The sequence below is a fragment of the Monodon monoceros genome, unplaced genomic scaffold, assembly GCF_005190385.1.
Source record: "Monodon monoceros isolate NGI ecotype Baffin Bay Population unplaced genomic scaffold, NGI_Narwhal_1 Super_Scaffold_2, whole genome shotgun sequence".
Taxonomy (NCBI): domain Eukaryota; kingdom Metazoa; phylum Chordata; class Mammalia; order Artiodactyla; family Monodontidae; genus Monodon; species Monodon monoceros.
The window spans coordinates 27,325,167-27,341,173 of NW_021703776.1; the positions used below are offsets into that span (position 1 = coordinate 27,325,167).

Here is a 16,007-nt window from a genome sequence, read left to right on the forward strand (position 1 = left end):
AGGATGTCTGGGATGATAATAATAATTATCATTAGGACCACAAACAAGAGAATGATGGAAAATTGAGCACATCCATACAATTGTTACAATAACATGTAGTTATTAAAAATGAAGTAGTTCTAAATGTACTGTCATGGGAAGATGTCCACGATACAAATCAAATGAAAAAATAATGGCAGTACAATTAACTCCTTTGCACTGCATCAATGACAAGTCAATTTGGGTTACTAATGCCTTGTTTAAAAAGTACTGGACCTTTTAAGTCTTGGTTTTATATAACTGGGAGTTAATCAGGTAACAGATTTGTAATTGGGAGATACTAGTTCAGAAACAATCATTTTGATTAAAGCAAAGAAGACAAAGAGTGGTTATGGAGGAATGGAGGACTTCAATTATGTAGAAAATACAAGATGCCTGAAAGAAAGCAAAGAGCACTCTTTAGGAAGCAGAAGCAGGAAACAAGAGAAGACGAAAAGTTTCCCCCAAAATAAATAAATATAATAAGTAGGAGGTGAAAAAAAATTAACATTGCCTTCTCTAGAGTTTTGACCAAGGCCCCGATTGCCGGATACTCCAGGAGTACTGACAACTATTCCCCTGCAAATGTAGAACAGTTGGTCAGTAGCCCAGTAAACAAGACTTCACAATAGATTCTTCAATAGAGAAAAGTTAATGTTTGATTCCAAGTGATGAGTAGTTCAGTCTTTATCATCCCAGCCTCTCTGGGTCAACCCTGGGTCTCTCATCCAGTCTATTCTCTGCTTAAATGGGAAACCTTAAGAGGAAAAGAGAGGCAGGAAATATGTGTATGATCTTTTTCCTTTTTGTTCTTTATTACTTCCCTGTTATTTCTCTGGAACTTAGAACTCCAGTGGATTTTTATGCCCTCAATAATCTCATTTTGATATGGTCCTAAATTACATAAAAATTAAATTTTAGAAAATCATACAGGATTTAAAAAACTTTCTTTTCTAATTAATCTTAAATTAGCAAGGTCCATTAACAATTCCACTCAAGGCTAGCAAGGTCCATTAACAATTCCACTCAAGGCTTTTTGTTTTTGTTTTTGTTTTTCCCTCCAGCCCCTCTTTTAAATTGTTTATACATCACTTAGTTTTGAATCCCTGAGCAAGGTTAAAATTCTTTTGTAGTCACAAATTAACACTTCTAATTTTTGACTTAAATATATCATGTTTTCTTAAAAAAAAAAAACTCTCTGTGGAAATAAAATTTCCTACAAATGTAGCATTAGGATTTTAGCAAATTCATGAAAACAAAGAATATATCTAATTACTACTATATTCAGGGCACTTACAACAAGAAAAACTGCTAGGATAAAGAATACAAAAGTGAAGAAGAACGGACTCTTCGCTTCAAACCAATTACAATCTGGATTAAGAAAATATTAACATATGGCCAAGATATGGCTAAGAAGAAGGCCCAGTCTTGATGTTTCCAATGATTTGAAAGGAGATTGCCAACAATGAGTAGAGAAAAAGACAACTGTGGGTTCCCACCGACACAAATCAGGCATTAATAATAATCTATAGCACGTTTTTTGAATTTACAGACGCCTGAATTCAATGCCATTGACCTGGATGCAAGTCTCCAGTGGCACTAGCATGTGAATTTTTAAAATACATAAATAAAAATAAAGAAATAAAACCTTATAGGTGATTCTTACAAGAATCTGAGTTTAAGAGTCACTGCCGTAGATTACCATTTCGTATACGGGAAAAGGACATAGACAAGACTCATTAACGCTAGGTCAGTAATGCAGATGTGTGTATGGACAGGAGGAGCGAAGACTGATAATAAATATAAATTCTTCATAATTAGAGTGGGACAAAAAAGGGATAAAACTGAAACTATACAGAAATTACAGGAATATGATTGCCTTGTTTTATCTTAACAAATATATGAGCTTAAAATGGGGATGACACAAGTAGAATTTATCACAGCACTTAAATATAACCTAAGTAGAAGTTATCCACGGAGCACGATGACCCTTGTAATTTTAGTATCAGAACTACTTCGTGATTAAGTTGAATTTATACTTTTAAAAATAACATAGTGGTACAAAATTTGCAGTCTTCTCTCCCCAGAGAGAAAATAAGATCTCAGTTATTTGAAACAGAAAATCATTACAGGTAAAAAGGATTCCAGTGTGAGGGAGAGTTGCTTGTAAAGGTTTTCTCAGACACACCGATAGGAGAAGCAGTTCCGTGAACTGATTGGTGGTCTCTCATTTGCAGAGTTCGACAAGAGAAACATAGCTCTACAACACAGCAGAGTGTACTCGGCCTAAAAGTTAAACAAATAAATACGGTAATACACAGTCTGTTGTAGAAATACACAGAACAGCCCCACTTTGGCTACGTGAAACATTATCCAGGTGTTGTTGCCAGGTACTGCCATTTGAAATGGTCAAAAGTTAGAGTATGACACCAGTCCCCATTCCAGGAATTTCATTATAATATCAGTGGGGCAAAACAGAATGCTTTTCCAAGTTATATTTCTGTTCACTTTCAACTAATACATAACATAGATGTTCTTGTGTTTATTCAGTGACTGTTGGTTTTACTGGACTCTTTTTTAAATGTTGGTTCTTTTTCAAGTACTATAAGGAAATTATTCTGGAGTACTGTAAGAAAATTAAATGGTAGAAGTGTTTAAGCCAAATATTTATTATGTGAAGGAATCTAATTATGAAAAAAAGAGTATCCCATAGTACTCTATTCTGTGATTTAAATAATAAGTAATTTTGAGTTAAAAATAAATACTTGTTTCAAGAATAGAGAGTTTTCTTTCTTCCAGACTCAACTGTGGTCCTGTGTCTTAGAACACTGATGTTAGTATTTTTATGATAGAAACTCCTTTTTGACTTGCTGCCAAGTTTGTGTAAAAATAGATATCATTTCATCAGTATATGACATGCATAGTTGAATTAAGTAATTTAAAATCATACCAAGGGACACCTGGGCTTTATTTATAGCACATTTTTCCCCTGTGGCATTTGAAACACACGGCTTAATAGGGATGGAGTTTGAAATCGTGCATTTTCACAAATGAACTTTTAGCATGAAACCAGGAGACACTGCCAAATGAAAATGGCATAAATCCTCATGGCCTGAAATGCACATCACTTTCATTTCTGCTTAAGAACCTCTTTTCACCCAGATGAGCACACCTACACCATGACTTAATACATAGTGAGTTCCTTACTTTCCTTTATTTCTTCTTGTAATATCTTTTTCCTACCACTTTTGAAAAATGTTATCCTTCTCTGTGGAAGAAGAATTTATAGACAACAGTACTCAAAGAGAAACTTCAAATGAAAACTGCCTCCACATGTTAGAAATGAAAATTTGAAACAAAAGTTCTCATCTACTCCAGGAAAGAAAACAAAAACATATGCATCTGAGGCATCATTACTTGTTTTCATTTTCCAAATGGTCATACTTCTTAGTTTTATCCCCAGATTCTCATAAAAGCTCAACTGTGTTTGAGTAACCGCTCTGACATGTATCTGTATTCCCATTTCCTGCTATGTTCTACGATTAAGCTGATAAAGAAAAGTGTGGAACTATCTAAGTCTTCATCTAAAACTGCCATCAGACTTCATCTTTGCAATTTTTCTCTCTCCTGGTGAGGTATTTAATAGGTGGGTTAATTTCTCAAAGAAGAAATCAAGATTCATACTTCTATGTCTTTTGGCACTGGATTAGACAAAGTCCCACAGAAAGTCTGACAAGGATCCTAGGACTGGTAACTGAAGAGATTAGCTGATCTCACTGGTTAAATCCAGGCAGGGCAAAGAACAAAATAGGGCATACACACAAGCATCAAAGATTTTAAACTGCCTAAGCAGTTCAGTGATAAAAATGATTCACGTAGAATCATATTTTTTAAAAGGTTAATTATTAAAACCTGCATCTTAAGAGTTAAATACTCAATTGCAAATTTAATTTAATTTTTGTATTCCACTCAGTCTAAACATATCTGTTTACAAGAGTTTATTACAGACATGTAAAAGTAGGGGTTTTAACTAAAAATCAAAGTACAGAAAGCAAAATTTAACAGAAAAAAATTCTCAAACTGTCTAACCAGAAATAAATAATACAATGATGGAGTAATATGTATAGGAGAAATTAATTAGACATTGACCCCATTATTTGAAATATCAAGTATCTGTCAGTTGTTTCAACCTGGCAATAACTGTACAAAATCCAGGAGTGAGCTTCACATCTACATGGTACAGTAAAGAAAATTTACATCTGTTGCGTTATGTGATTGTGGATTGCACTGTGATATGTATTATACTGTGTGATTATGCTATTGTACATAATTAATAAAAAGTACACTTCAGACCAGTGCTGTCCAATAGAAATTTCTGTGAAGATGGAAATGTTTTATATCTGTGCTGTCCAATAGCCTCTAGACCATGTGGCTTTTGAGCACTTGAAATATAATTAGTGTGACTAAGAAACCAAATTTTAAGTTTATTTCATTTTTCTTAATTTAAATTTAAATAGCCACATGTGGCTAGTGTCTACCACATTGGACAGTGCAGCTTTAGAGCAAGTAGCCTGCATCAGCTACTGTGCTGTGTCAGGTCCAGTTTAAGGAAGAAACAGAGCCTTTACCCCCATAACTACCACTAAAATGGCAGCCAAGCTCCCAGATGCAGGAGACATGATATGATACTCTCATCAGAAGTTTGGTATTGTAATGGAAGGATGGGTCTGGCAGTTAGGAGGCCTGAACATGTCCCTTCATACTGAGTCTCAATTTGTGGAATGTAAGGTTGAATAAGATAATGTCTAATATTCCCCAAATCACCACAGTTCCTTTAGCAATCACTGCTTTTTGTCTCCCCACATTCCTGACACTAGCCAGATGACCTATTTGACCTCTATCTTTGGACCCTAGGCTGACTATATCTGGAATGGCCACTTCTCAGAATGGAGAAGAGAAATGCTCCCCCCAAAAGCCAATCGTTTCCCTTAGCATGTTGGGTACTCCCTCATAACAATCTCATGTAGTTTCTACTATTTCTCCCTTGCTTTGCCCTAGTTTCCATGGACCAAGAAGCTCCTGACTGACTGGGGCTCCTGAAGCATCATGCTATTCTGATTCTGGCCAGCCCATCCCTCAGCAAATGTTCGCAATAATGACTACAGCTGACTGGCTAGGTCTTCCACATTGATTGCCTAACCACACTTTCTCTGTCTGCCGCGGTCTCCATATGCAGACCCACATCCTCAGTTTGCTGTTGCCCAAAATGGTATCGTGATGTGAACCCTATTTGTAGTGAGGCTGCAAGAGCAGAGGATGGGTAATCACATTAACAGGATTTAGGTTGATGGACTATATCATACAATGAGAAGAATAAAGTGTGTAGAGCTAGAGAGACATACCTGAGTTTCAATCTCACTTCCAATAACTGTTTAACCACAGACTATTTGTCTGACTTCTAATCTATCCCCAACTATTAAGTGGAAATAGTAATTCTCTCAAAATTATACCACTAAATAAGATAATACTTTAAAAGTGCCTAATACAGTGACTAGGAAGGATGCTATATAAAATAAATTTGAAGCAGAAGAGACCAGACATAGGGAAATGAGTTAACAAACAATAAAATTGTAGCAGTAAACCAGAGACAAGGTGATGGAGACCTAAAGAAAGATGGTGGCCATAGAAAGAACAAGGTCAACAGATATTCTGAAGAAAATAAAGGCTCTTCGTGACAGATTAAATAAAGGGAGATAAAGGAGAGGAAGAAATTAAAGATAACTTCAAGGTAACTGAGTGGATGAAGTTAAGAAACTTAAGATAGATAAAAATCAGGAAACAGGTATTGAAGGGCAGGTTAGAAAGGGGAAACAAGATAATTTTGAGTTAGACTCACAGGATTTTAGATCCAATTAGTCTTTTATATATCTATATTTATATATCTATTTGAAGAAACTAAAGCAAAAGATCACTAGACAACTTGTATAAATCTCAAAGCACTTTAGTAGTACAATCAAGGCCAAGGCTTAGATATCTTTACTCCCATATTAAGCAACTAGTCCCTTTTGTTTAATCTGAGATGACAATGTAAGACACAGAAATAAATATTTTTAAGGTCACTTAGTTACAGGAAAAGGTTGGAAATACAGTTTTAGGAAACAAGAACACAGAAAACTATTAGAATGGATGAGCTCACAGAATTATGAAATGGAGAGAGAGAGAAGGAAAAGGTGGTCTGTACTTAAAAATGCTAAGTAGATGTCAAAGAATCAGAGCATCCGGAGCTTTAGTCCCACCGTGCTACCTCTCTCACCTTCAGGAATAACAATAATGATGGTGATGATAATATTGACACTGAATTGCTTTTACAATTGCCTTCCATCAACTCCCCTATAAGATTTAATTCTTGTAACACCCTGGGAACAGATACTATTATTATGCCAAGTTTTTAGACAAAGAATTTAAATGCACAGAAAGGTTTGACCAAGGTCACAAATAAGTGAGAGTCAGGATTTAAACTTAGGTAATTAAGTTCCACAAAAAAGAGCTGTAATTTTTGTCTAAATTGGGACACTACAGAGAGTTAAAGAACAGCAAAGGTAAACTGGAAATGTCCAGGGCAGACCAGGTTATATGGTCCCTCTGGTTATTAACCACTAAGCAATCTGCCTTAAATGTCCTACAACCATAAATAATAGGTCTCCTAATTCTTAATCATTTGCCTGCATTCAATCCACTGAGACTTCTACTGTATATCCTGCCTCCCTCCTTCAGTTTCTTCCTTTCTACTGACTTCTTTCATTGCAAAGTTTTCCCAGTACCCAAAATCTTCTCTTGAATTTTTCCTCATATCCTGGGACTCTTCTATTCCCAAACAGATATCTTCTCTTTCCATAACTTGTTGCTGTATATTCTCATGTCCACCTCCACTGCCACTACCTTTGTTCCCACCCTCATTTTCCTGTTTTTGGTGCAATGGCCCCTTCTCTCTCTGTCCTCCTTCTCCTTTAGTTTTCCCTTCCTGCTATTATCAGTTACCTCTATAAACAACAAAGATCTAATTTTCTGGTTAAAATTAGGGAACTGGTGAAGGGGGTCCAAAAGGTACAAATTTCAAGTTACAAAATAAATAAGTCCTGGGGATGTAATGTACATCATGGTGACTATAATTAATAACGGTGTATTGAATATTTGAAAGTTGCTAAGAGAGTAGATCTTAAAAGTTCTCATCACAAGAAAAGAATTCTATGACTATATGTGGTGATGGAAGTTAACTAGACTTACTGTGGTGACCATTTTGCAATATATACAAGTATCAAATCACGTTGTACACCTGAAACTAATACAATGTTATATGTCAATTATCCCTTACAAAAAAAAGACACACAAAAAAGAATTAAATACATTAACAGATGAATGGCTAAAGAAGACATGGTAAATATATACAATGGAATATTAGCCATAAAAAAGAATGAAATAACGTCATATGCAGCAAGGTGGATGGACCATAGAGATTATCATACTAAGCGAAGTAAGTCAGAAAGAGAAAGACACATACCACGTGATATCACTTATGTGTAGAATCTAAAGTATGACACAAATGAACATATCCATGAAACAGAAATAGACTCCAAGACATAGAGAACAGACCCCTGGTTGCCAAGACGGAGGAGAGATAGGGGAGAAAAGGACTGGGAGTTTGGGATCAGCAGATGCAAACCAGTATATATAGGATGGATAAATGACAAGGTCCTACTGTATAGCACGGGAAACTACATTCGATATCCTGTGATAAAGTGTAATGGAAAAGAATATGAAAAAGAATATATATATATATATATATATATATATATATATATAAAATAACTGAGTCATTTTGCTATACAGCAGAAATTAACACAACACTGTAAATCAATTATACCTCAATAAAATAAAAATAAAGAATTAAATAATAGATAACTTCACAGTAGTTTCAGGAAAATATTTACAGCTTTCTGGCTCCATCACCCACTCTCCTCCTATACTCCAGACATTTATCATCCATGAGGTCAGTGACCCTCTCCTATAATCTCAGCAGGCCCAGTGGACAGAAGAGCATTCAGTATGCCACAGGCCCTTAAAAGTTGTTTATTAAGAGAATGCTAAACCAGCGCAAAGGTTTCTTACTTTGTAATTCTCTTCACACAGCACTAAGAACAGCATGTTAGGCAAATAATAGTTGAATAAATATTTCCCGCATTTACTGTTTTAGCAATACTGTTGACTTCTTTTGGACATGTCACAGGTAAGGAAAAAATAGACTAATCTCTTAAATGAGTGGCAACATGATGATGTTTGCCATCCCAAGCCTGGGAAATGCAATCTATACTTCATTTTAAAGCCATAATATCAGGACTTCCCTGGTGGCAGAGTGGCTAAAAATCTGCCTGCCAACGCAGGGGACACAGGTTCGAGCGCTGGGCCAGGAAGATCCCACATGCCGCGGAGCAACTAAGCCCGTGCGCCACAACTACTGAGCCTGCACTCTAGAGCCCGTGAGCCACAACTACTGCAGTTCGTGCACCTAGAGCCCATGCTTTGCGGCAAGAGAAGCCACCACAGTGAGAAGCCCGCGCACCATGACGAAGAGTAGCCCCCGCTCACCGCAACGAGAGGATGCCCGCGCACAGCAACGAAGACCCAACGCAGCCAAAATAAATAAATTAATTAAGAAAGAAGAGTGAACATTATTCAAAACAGCAAACTCTTTAAAAAAATAAAATAAATCCATAATATCTTGTTACCTAAACAGATAACTAAGCTTTTCTACTGGTAAAATCTATGGAGTCACTCTCAAACCAAGTAATTCCCACGAAACCTTCACAATATTCACAAGATCAGCCTGCCTTGCACAAGTGTTAAGAAGTGAACAGTAATCACTTAGTTGGGGATATTCTAAATTTGTTTACTGTGTTAATAGGGTTCTCTTTTGGTCAACAGAGATCACACTGTTGTGTAAACAAATGGATCTGGAGGTTTTGACTAAAGAAATGTTTTAGAAGTGTTTTTCCCTTTTGTTTATGTTGTCACTGCTTGAATGATACTGAGAGATACAGAGATAGCCCCTAGGAAATCTCTAACCAGGCCTCCTCCACTAAAACCCAATATTTATAGTGGGAATGAGAAATGCTGTGTGCCATGCAGTGAAATAAATTCCTATGTTCATCAGAAAACTTTAAAAAATCATGATAAAACCTGACCTGTTGTAAGGCAGTGGGGCAAAAGAAAAAAAAAAGCCTTTCACTATTCCTTCCATTAAATAAATTCATTTAGGAAGTCTTCTTGTTGTTGTTGAAAATTCGGAATACTGTATGACCGCTAAACACAAAAGTAATCAGACAAACTCATGTCAATATCAATATGCTTAAATTTTTGGAGGGACATGTTTTAACCAAAATAGACATTATTTTTTAAATAAAAGAAGTTAGCATTACAATAACCCCTTTCTATTAGGCTCACAGACAGTATTTGGCTTAGTCATTAAAAAACAGATAGCAGGAGAAAGATTGCCAACTTGAATCCCAGCTCTGCAACTGACAAGTTGTAAGACCTTGACCAAATTACTCCACTTCTCTCTACCTCAGTTTATTCATCTTTAAAAAGCACAGGGCTTCCCTGGTGGCGCAGTGGTTGAGAGTCCGCCTGCCGATGCAGGGGACACGGGTTCGTGCCCCGGTCCGAGAAGATCCCACATGCCGCAGAGCAGCTGGGCCCGTGAGCCATGGCCGCTGAGCCTGCATGTCCGGAGCCTGTGCTCCGCAACAGGAGAGGCCACAACAGTGAGAGGCACGCATACAGCAAAAAAAAAAAAAAGCACATAATAATAATAACACATCTCTCATATTACATCATTGTGAATATTTTAAAAAATCAAGTAGCACATGGAACAATGTCAAGGACAATAGCACACACACACAATAAATGTCAACTATTATTATTATATACACAGTAAGTTCTGGAGATTTGTCTAACGCACTGAGGAACTATTTCAAATGTATTTTATATGTTGAGCTAAATCACTTCCAAAACACATCTGAATGAATAATCATGAGTTTCTTATCTACCCAAAAGCAAAGGCAAAACGATCAAAAGTGTGAAAATCACTAACCATTGAGCCAGTGGTGCTCCGAAATATCAGTTCTGATGTAATGGTGGTCGTGAGTAGGCCCAAGGGACCGCGTGAATGCAGTATCCTTGCCAAGGAAATCAGAAGCTGTTCCAGAGTAGAGGTACTCATCTACAAGGGAGAAACGAATACTCAGGACTTCTAAGAGTTCGCCAGCAGACACTACTGACAATAGACTAATTTCACAGCATGAAACCAATGATGTCTATTGCTTAGCATCAGAAATATATTGTTTCATAAATTTCCCCTTCAGATTTTGAAAAATCTGCTTAGTTGAAGAAAAGATAACTCAGTGAACTTTGGTAAGCTGATGCTAACTACTACTTGAATATAAAAAAGGCCAGTGTCTTCCGAATTAATTGCACATGCATTTAGCTTCTGTTATGAATAAGTTCCTCTTCTTTCCCTTCTCCCCACAAATAATTCAAGGACATATCATAATTAGGAGTCTCTCTTTGTAATAACACAAAAAAAATATTTAGAAAGTAAACGCCATAATGAGGAATGAATTGTGTAATTAGTATTTACTTAACCGACACAACCTCAGTGACCACAACTTTTCTTTGCCTAACCTCTGCTGAAAGGGAGCTTTCAGCACTGAAGTCATACTTTGTAATTATAACATGTTGCATTCCTTGTAGCTAATCATGTCTCTAATAGTTCTGATAAACAGGCATTTCTGAAAAAGGAAAGAAGTTGCCATTACTGCATACCAAACTTCTCTGTCCTGTTATTTATGTAAAGTGAATATCCATGTTTACCAGAGACAGAAGGAGAGAGAGAGAAGAGGAGAAAGGAGGTGAGAGAGGTAGAAAGAGGTGGAGAAGGGGGAGGAGGGAGGAAAGAAATGAGGAAGAAGGGAAAGGGGAGGAGAGGAAGATGGGGGGGAGGAGAGGAAGAAAGGATAGAAGGGAGAGGAGGGGGGAGAAAAGGATGGGGGTTGGAAAAGAGGGGAATGGTGGTCCATGTTCCCTAATGCTGGTTAGCATGTAGTGGGAGAGCGGCCTGAGGCAGGAAGAATACGGTCCCTACAATAGCATGCATTACCCCTTTGAGAGCTAAGCCTCTGTTTCAAGAAATCTTTATATTCAACTACTTGGGGTTACACTTAATAGACTAAAATTTAAAAAACAGCTAATCTCTACAGAGCATTTAGATTTTTTAAATGCCTAAATAGAAGAACAACTACAGACACTGTTTTATCACTAAAGTTCAATTTTCCTCAGAAACATATCTTGAAAATTCTGCCTTTGCATAAGTGATTCAGATACTTTCAAAATCCTCCGATTACATCCACTGAAATAAGACTTTTCCTGAACTACCTGAGACAACCAACCTAAATACTCATGACAATAGTCGACTTTCAAAAGGGGGAAACACACACACATACATATAAAAGAGAGAAACCGCCCCCCCAAAAAAGGAGAGAAATCCAGTTATGTAAAGTAAATGTAGACATGGTACTGATTCCATCTCTTAAGTATATATGGTGGAAGGCAGTATTTCATTGTGGAGCAAGTTTTAAAAAGTAGAAGAATAACAATAACAACATCAATAAAGACATTATGAAAAAAGTTTGGTAAGAATAAAGGAAACACACCATCAATTTGAAACATAAAACTACAAATATTCAAACATTTTGCCAGAAAAAATGGTGTATTTCAACATAAAAGTTGGATCTGTGTATCCAGGCTTTAAAACTGTCTTCTTTGTATTTAAATTACTCAGGGGTTCCTACCAGGGGTCACCAACACCTACAATCTATTGTTTTTTATTAAGGGTGTGTCAACCCCACTTGACAGATCAGAATCACAAATCATCAATCTCATTTTCTGAGGATAATGACTGAACATCAGTCACATAATTTTCAAAAAACACACACACACTTTCACTTCAAAGGAAGAGCATTAGTTCTTGCTAAGTGAAAATTAAAATGTCATGGGGCATCACTCTGATAGTCTATTCAAACATCTGATGGACAAGTTAAATAAAAAGAGACTGAAGTCATGAACCAAACCAAGACAAAAGGAGTCCTTATAATGGTTGAAATTCAGAGGTCATGCCGACATTCCTCAGAAAAGACTTCAGACCACACAGCACTGCCTTCTTTAAACAGGACGGTCCTCCCATAAGAGAATTTAAGATGTATACAAAGCAAGAGAAGACTGAATGTGCCAGCAAAAATCTCACATTGCCATTAATGTAATCAGGTTATGGTGAAACTGGGGTGAGAGGTGTTATACCATTCTTTTATCTGCATTCTACAGTTTGATTTATTTGTTTTATTCATTTATCCACTTACGTCTTATTATTAATCCTCCCACTCACATCTTCAACATATTTTGTAACATATTATGTTCAAGGAATTGCTCAATTTAACTGCCATAGTGAACCAAATGGGGCATCGCTAAATATAAGAAAATCTGGGACAGCTACGTGTAGAATTATAGCACAATTGCGTGTGTGTCATTTGTATTGAAAAGAATTCAACCTGAAGTTCATTTAAAATGTAACTGTGCTGACGTTAGGGATTACTGGAGCCTCACTTTACGGATAAGGAGCTAAGTATAGAGAGACATGACACTAAAAAACTACAACCAAACAGCCAGTGGACAATTAATGCAAAATAATCTTTAACTCATTGAGAAAATGTGGTTGAACCTACACACACCTTTTTAGAAAAACACCTAAAAGCTACAACTATCCATCACGGATCTTACCTGTCATTACTGAAGCAAAAGGATGCAGAGGATCAAAAGGACATTTCAGTCTGCCAGACTCCAAATGATGTGTGTCTAATTTGAACATAACTTCCTGTTATGAGAAATATTAACACAAGTGAGATTTTTAAAAAAAATATCCGAATCAGCAAGAACGTAGGAGATAAGAACGAAATTCTAATTCATTAATTCAACAAAAACTGAGCATATAGCACGCATATCATGCTGTGCTTCTTAACTCTTCCACAAATATTATTTCTGGCAAGACTCAGTTCCCATGTTTTGGTCTCCATTTGCCCAAAGTAATGATGATAATAATGAATGAATTTTTCAGCCGGAAGTAGCAATATCCTCATCGATTCATTTAGCCTGGACCACTATCATAATCGAAATCACCATCAAACACTCCTATTTCTTAAGCCTAATAACTAATTTACTGAGCCTAATAAGCCAAGTTCCTCCTCTAAGGAATAAATTTACTATAATAATTATACTTTCATAACTATTATGGTCTATCTACCTAAGCATCTACAACTATACCAAATTACTTAAGCTTCGTGATATTTTGTAATTTTAGTGACTTAAAAGCGTTGTAAGGCAGGCAGTTCATTTTCAGAGCTGTTGATACATGTGGGCAAAAAAAATCCTGTTGTAGTATTTTCACTATTACGAAAACACTATGCACATTAAAGCCACATAGTTATTTTGGCTGAAACATCTATTTTTATAATAGTGGCCACAGACAGAATGGCATTGGCAGACTTTTAACATTCAGGGAAAAAAAACATCTTAAGTTGAACTTTCCAAGAAAAATATGAATGTATAATGAATATGGCCCCATGAGCTTGAGTGTTTCATAACAATGACAACACTGCCATCCAGCAAAAGACTGATGACTCAGGCTGCGAATGTACTAGTTAGAGAAATTCAGCATTTCAGATATTCTCTCTAGATGGCATATCTACAGTTATATCAGAGCACACATGCAATTAAAAGGGATCATTCAGTGCCACTTACCTAGAAAGCAAGTAAAGAAGCAAAAGGGATAGAGGAAATATTTGGATTATTATTATTGTATGATGTGTCATTTCAGATCTTTTTCTTATTAACAGGATCAACAGTAATTACCGCCTTATTAAAAACTAGTAATACCAATTTAAATAGCATGATTAACATTTGCCATTTTATAGTTTTAAGTAAATACACTTTAATACTAAGAGTAATGGTACTTAACAATTAATACATACTAACCATGGGCCAGGAACTTGAGGTACACTGTCTCACTGAATCTTCACCACTAACCTAAAGAGGTAGCTACTTTAATTCCAACTTTACAAGAGGAATATTGAGCATAAAAGGGGGTAAGTATCTCGTTCAGCATCACACAGTGAATAAGAGGCAAAGCAGGAGCTTGAACTCAGGGCTGTCTCTCAAGTTCATGTTCTTAACTAATCTAGCCTCAGGATTTCAAACTCATGGATTTAGAAATGTGTTGAAATTAATGTATAGACTCACCATGACCATGTAACATGATCAAGCCCAAGTGTGTTTAGTTAGAACAGTTCAACTAATGACAAGTTGTGATAGTGGCGCCTAGGCATGAAAAAAGTCCAGTGAGAACACATTTAGGGCATGTTTCCCAACTGTGGATGGGGCTAGAGATATGTCAGGAAAAAACACCTACAGATCACGGCTCTTAAGAATGTTTAAATATTAAGGGCACATTATTCGCCACAGGTCAAACAGAACTGTTGACTCTAAAGCCTGTAATGGGACGTTGTAAAGGGAAAAAGTAAACTGAATCCTGGTGTGCCAGAAGATTATAGTGAAAAGCTAAAAAAGAAAAACCAAGAAAACATCTGGGAGAATGTCATAGTTAATACAAAGTCCTAGATAAACCCTTATAATTGTACAGACTTCTGTTGTCAAAACGCAGCATTTCATTAAATTCTCAAGATAAGCCCATAGAATTGGTATTTGAGGAGGCTAAGGACAAGGTCTCCCTTATAATCTCCTGGAGAAAGGAGACAGCAGGAAAGCAAGTTTCCTTGAGCCAGAGTCAAGGATACCAACAGGAAAATGATGTAAAAAAATAATGGCTGATTAAATGGACTTCCTGAGATAAACTGAATGACATGACACTTTTTTTGAGACAACTTCAATTTTATAAGATTTTCCCCATTAAATTCCTTAAGCCTAATTAATCATGCAAAAAAGTACCTGTCTAAACTGCACACAGAGAAATACTGTTGAAGTAAAGACATAAGAAGATAAGAATAGGAAATGTTTAACTATCACATTAGGAAAAATTATTCTTAATATTATTAATACTATTAATATTTAAATATGAGATTTGCAGCAGAAGAGAGATTCCAGAGGAAAGAACACACTTCCAATCTAATTATTAAACAACTATCAGGCACCCCCAGTATTGCAGAGTAGATACATAGGTAGATAAATAGATAGATAGATAGAGACTGCAGACACTATTCTGAAATAAAGTTTATATACATACTTTTGAAATACTTGTCTCTGCCTTTCTGTGTTCTTGTTGCCTAATACAGCTGCGAATTAAGTGACTGGAATAGAGCAAGGGCTATACCAAAGCCTATGCACAATCATTTTCTCATTTTATTCTTAAAATAACCCTGAGTTACTATTATTATTGTCATCATTTTGCTGAATAAACAGAAGCTTAGAGAGTTTATGCAGAAGACTGTGGAGCCACGGTAAATGATCCGAGCCATAATTCAAACTCTGGCTCCTCATGTTTACCTCTTAGTTGTTGTCAACAGCCCTGACTTCTATCCTGAAATCCGGATCCAACCGCCCACTTGGTATGACCTACGGAACATTTCTCAAATGCAGAATGTACAAAACTAACTCACGATTTCCCCCACAAATCTGTTACTCTTCTCATCTCAATAAATAACACCCCTCTCCAAATCACTGCCAAAGATAGAAATCTGGGATTTATTTTAGCTGTTTCCTCTTTCTTCCCGTTGCCCCAGGCACACAAAACAGTGGTCCCCAGGAAGAGGGCTTCGCACACTTCTCTCCTCCATCCCTGTTATCTGTTGCTCTTCCCTGTTCCCAGCCACCTG

The 16,007-nt window shown here is 36.5% G+C and overlaps 1 protein-coding gene across 1 annotated transcript in view; it reads right to left on the minus strand.

Moving 5' to 3' along the window:
- SEMA3D (semaphorin 3D) overlaps positions 1-16,007 on the minus strand; it is a 134,997-nt gene that overhangs the window by 59,241 nt on the left and 59,749 nt on the right. Inside the window, exons 5-6 of the mRNA XM_029233706.1 lie at positions 12,904-12,997; positions 10,166-10,294 (exon numbers count right to left, since the gene is read on the minus strand). Of these exons, the coding sequence (XP_029089539.1) occupies positions 10,166-10,294; positions 12,904-12,997 (223 nt within the window). The remainder of the gene's footprint in view (positions 1-10,165; positions 10,295-12,903; positions 12,998-16,007) is intronic.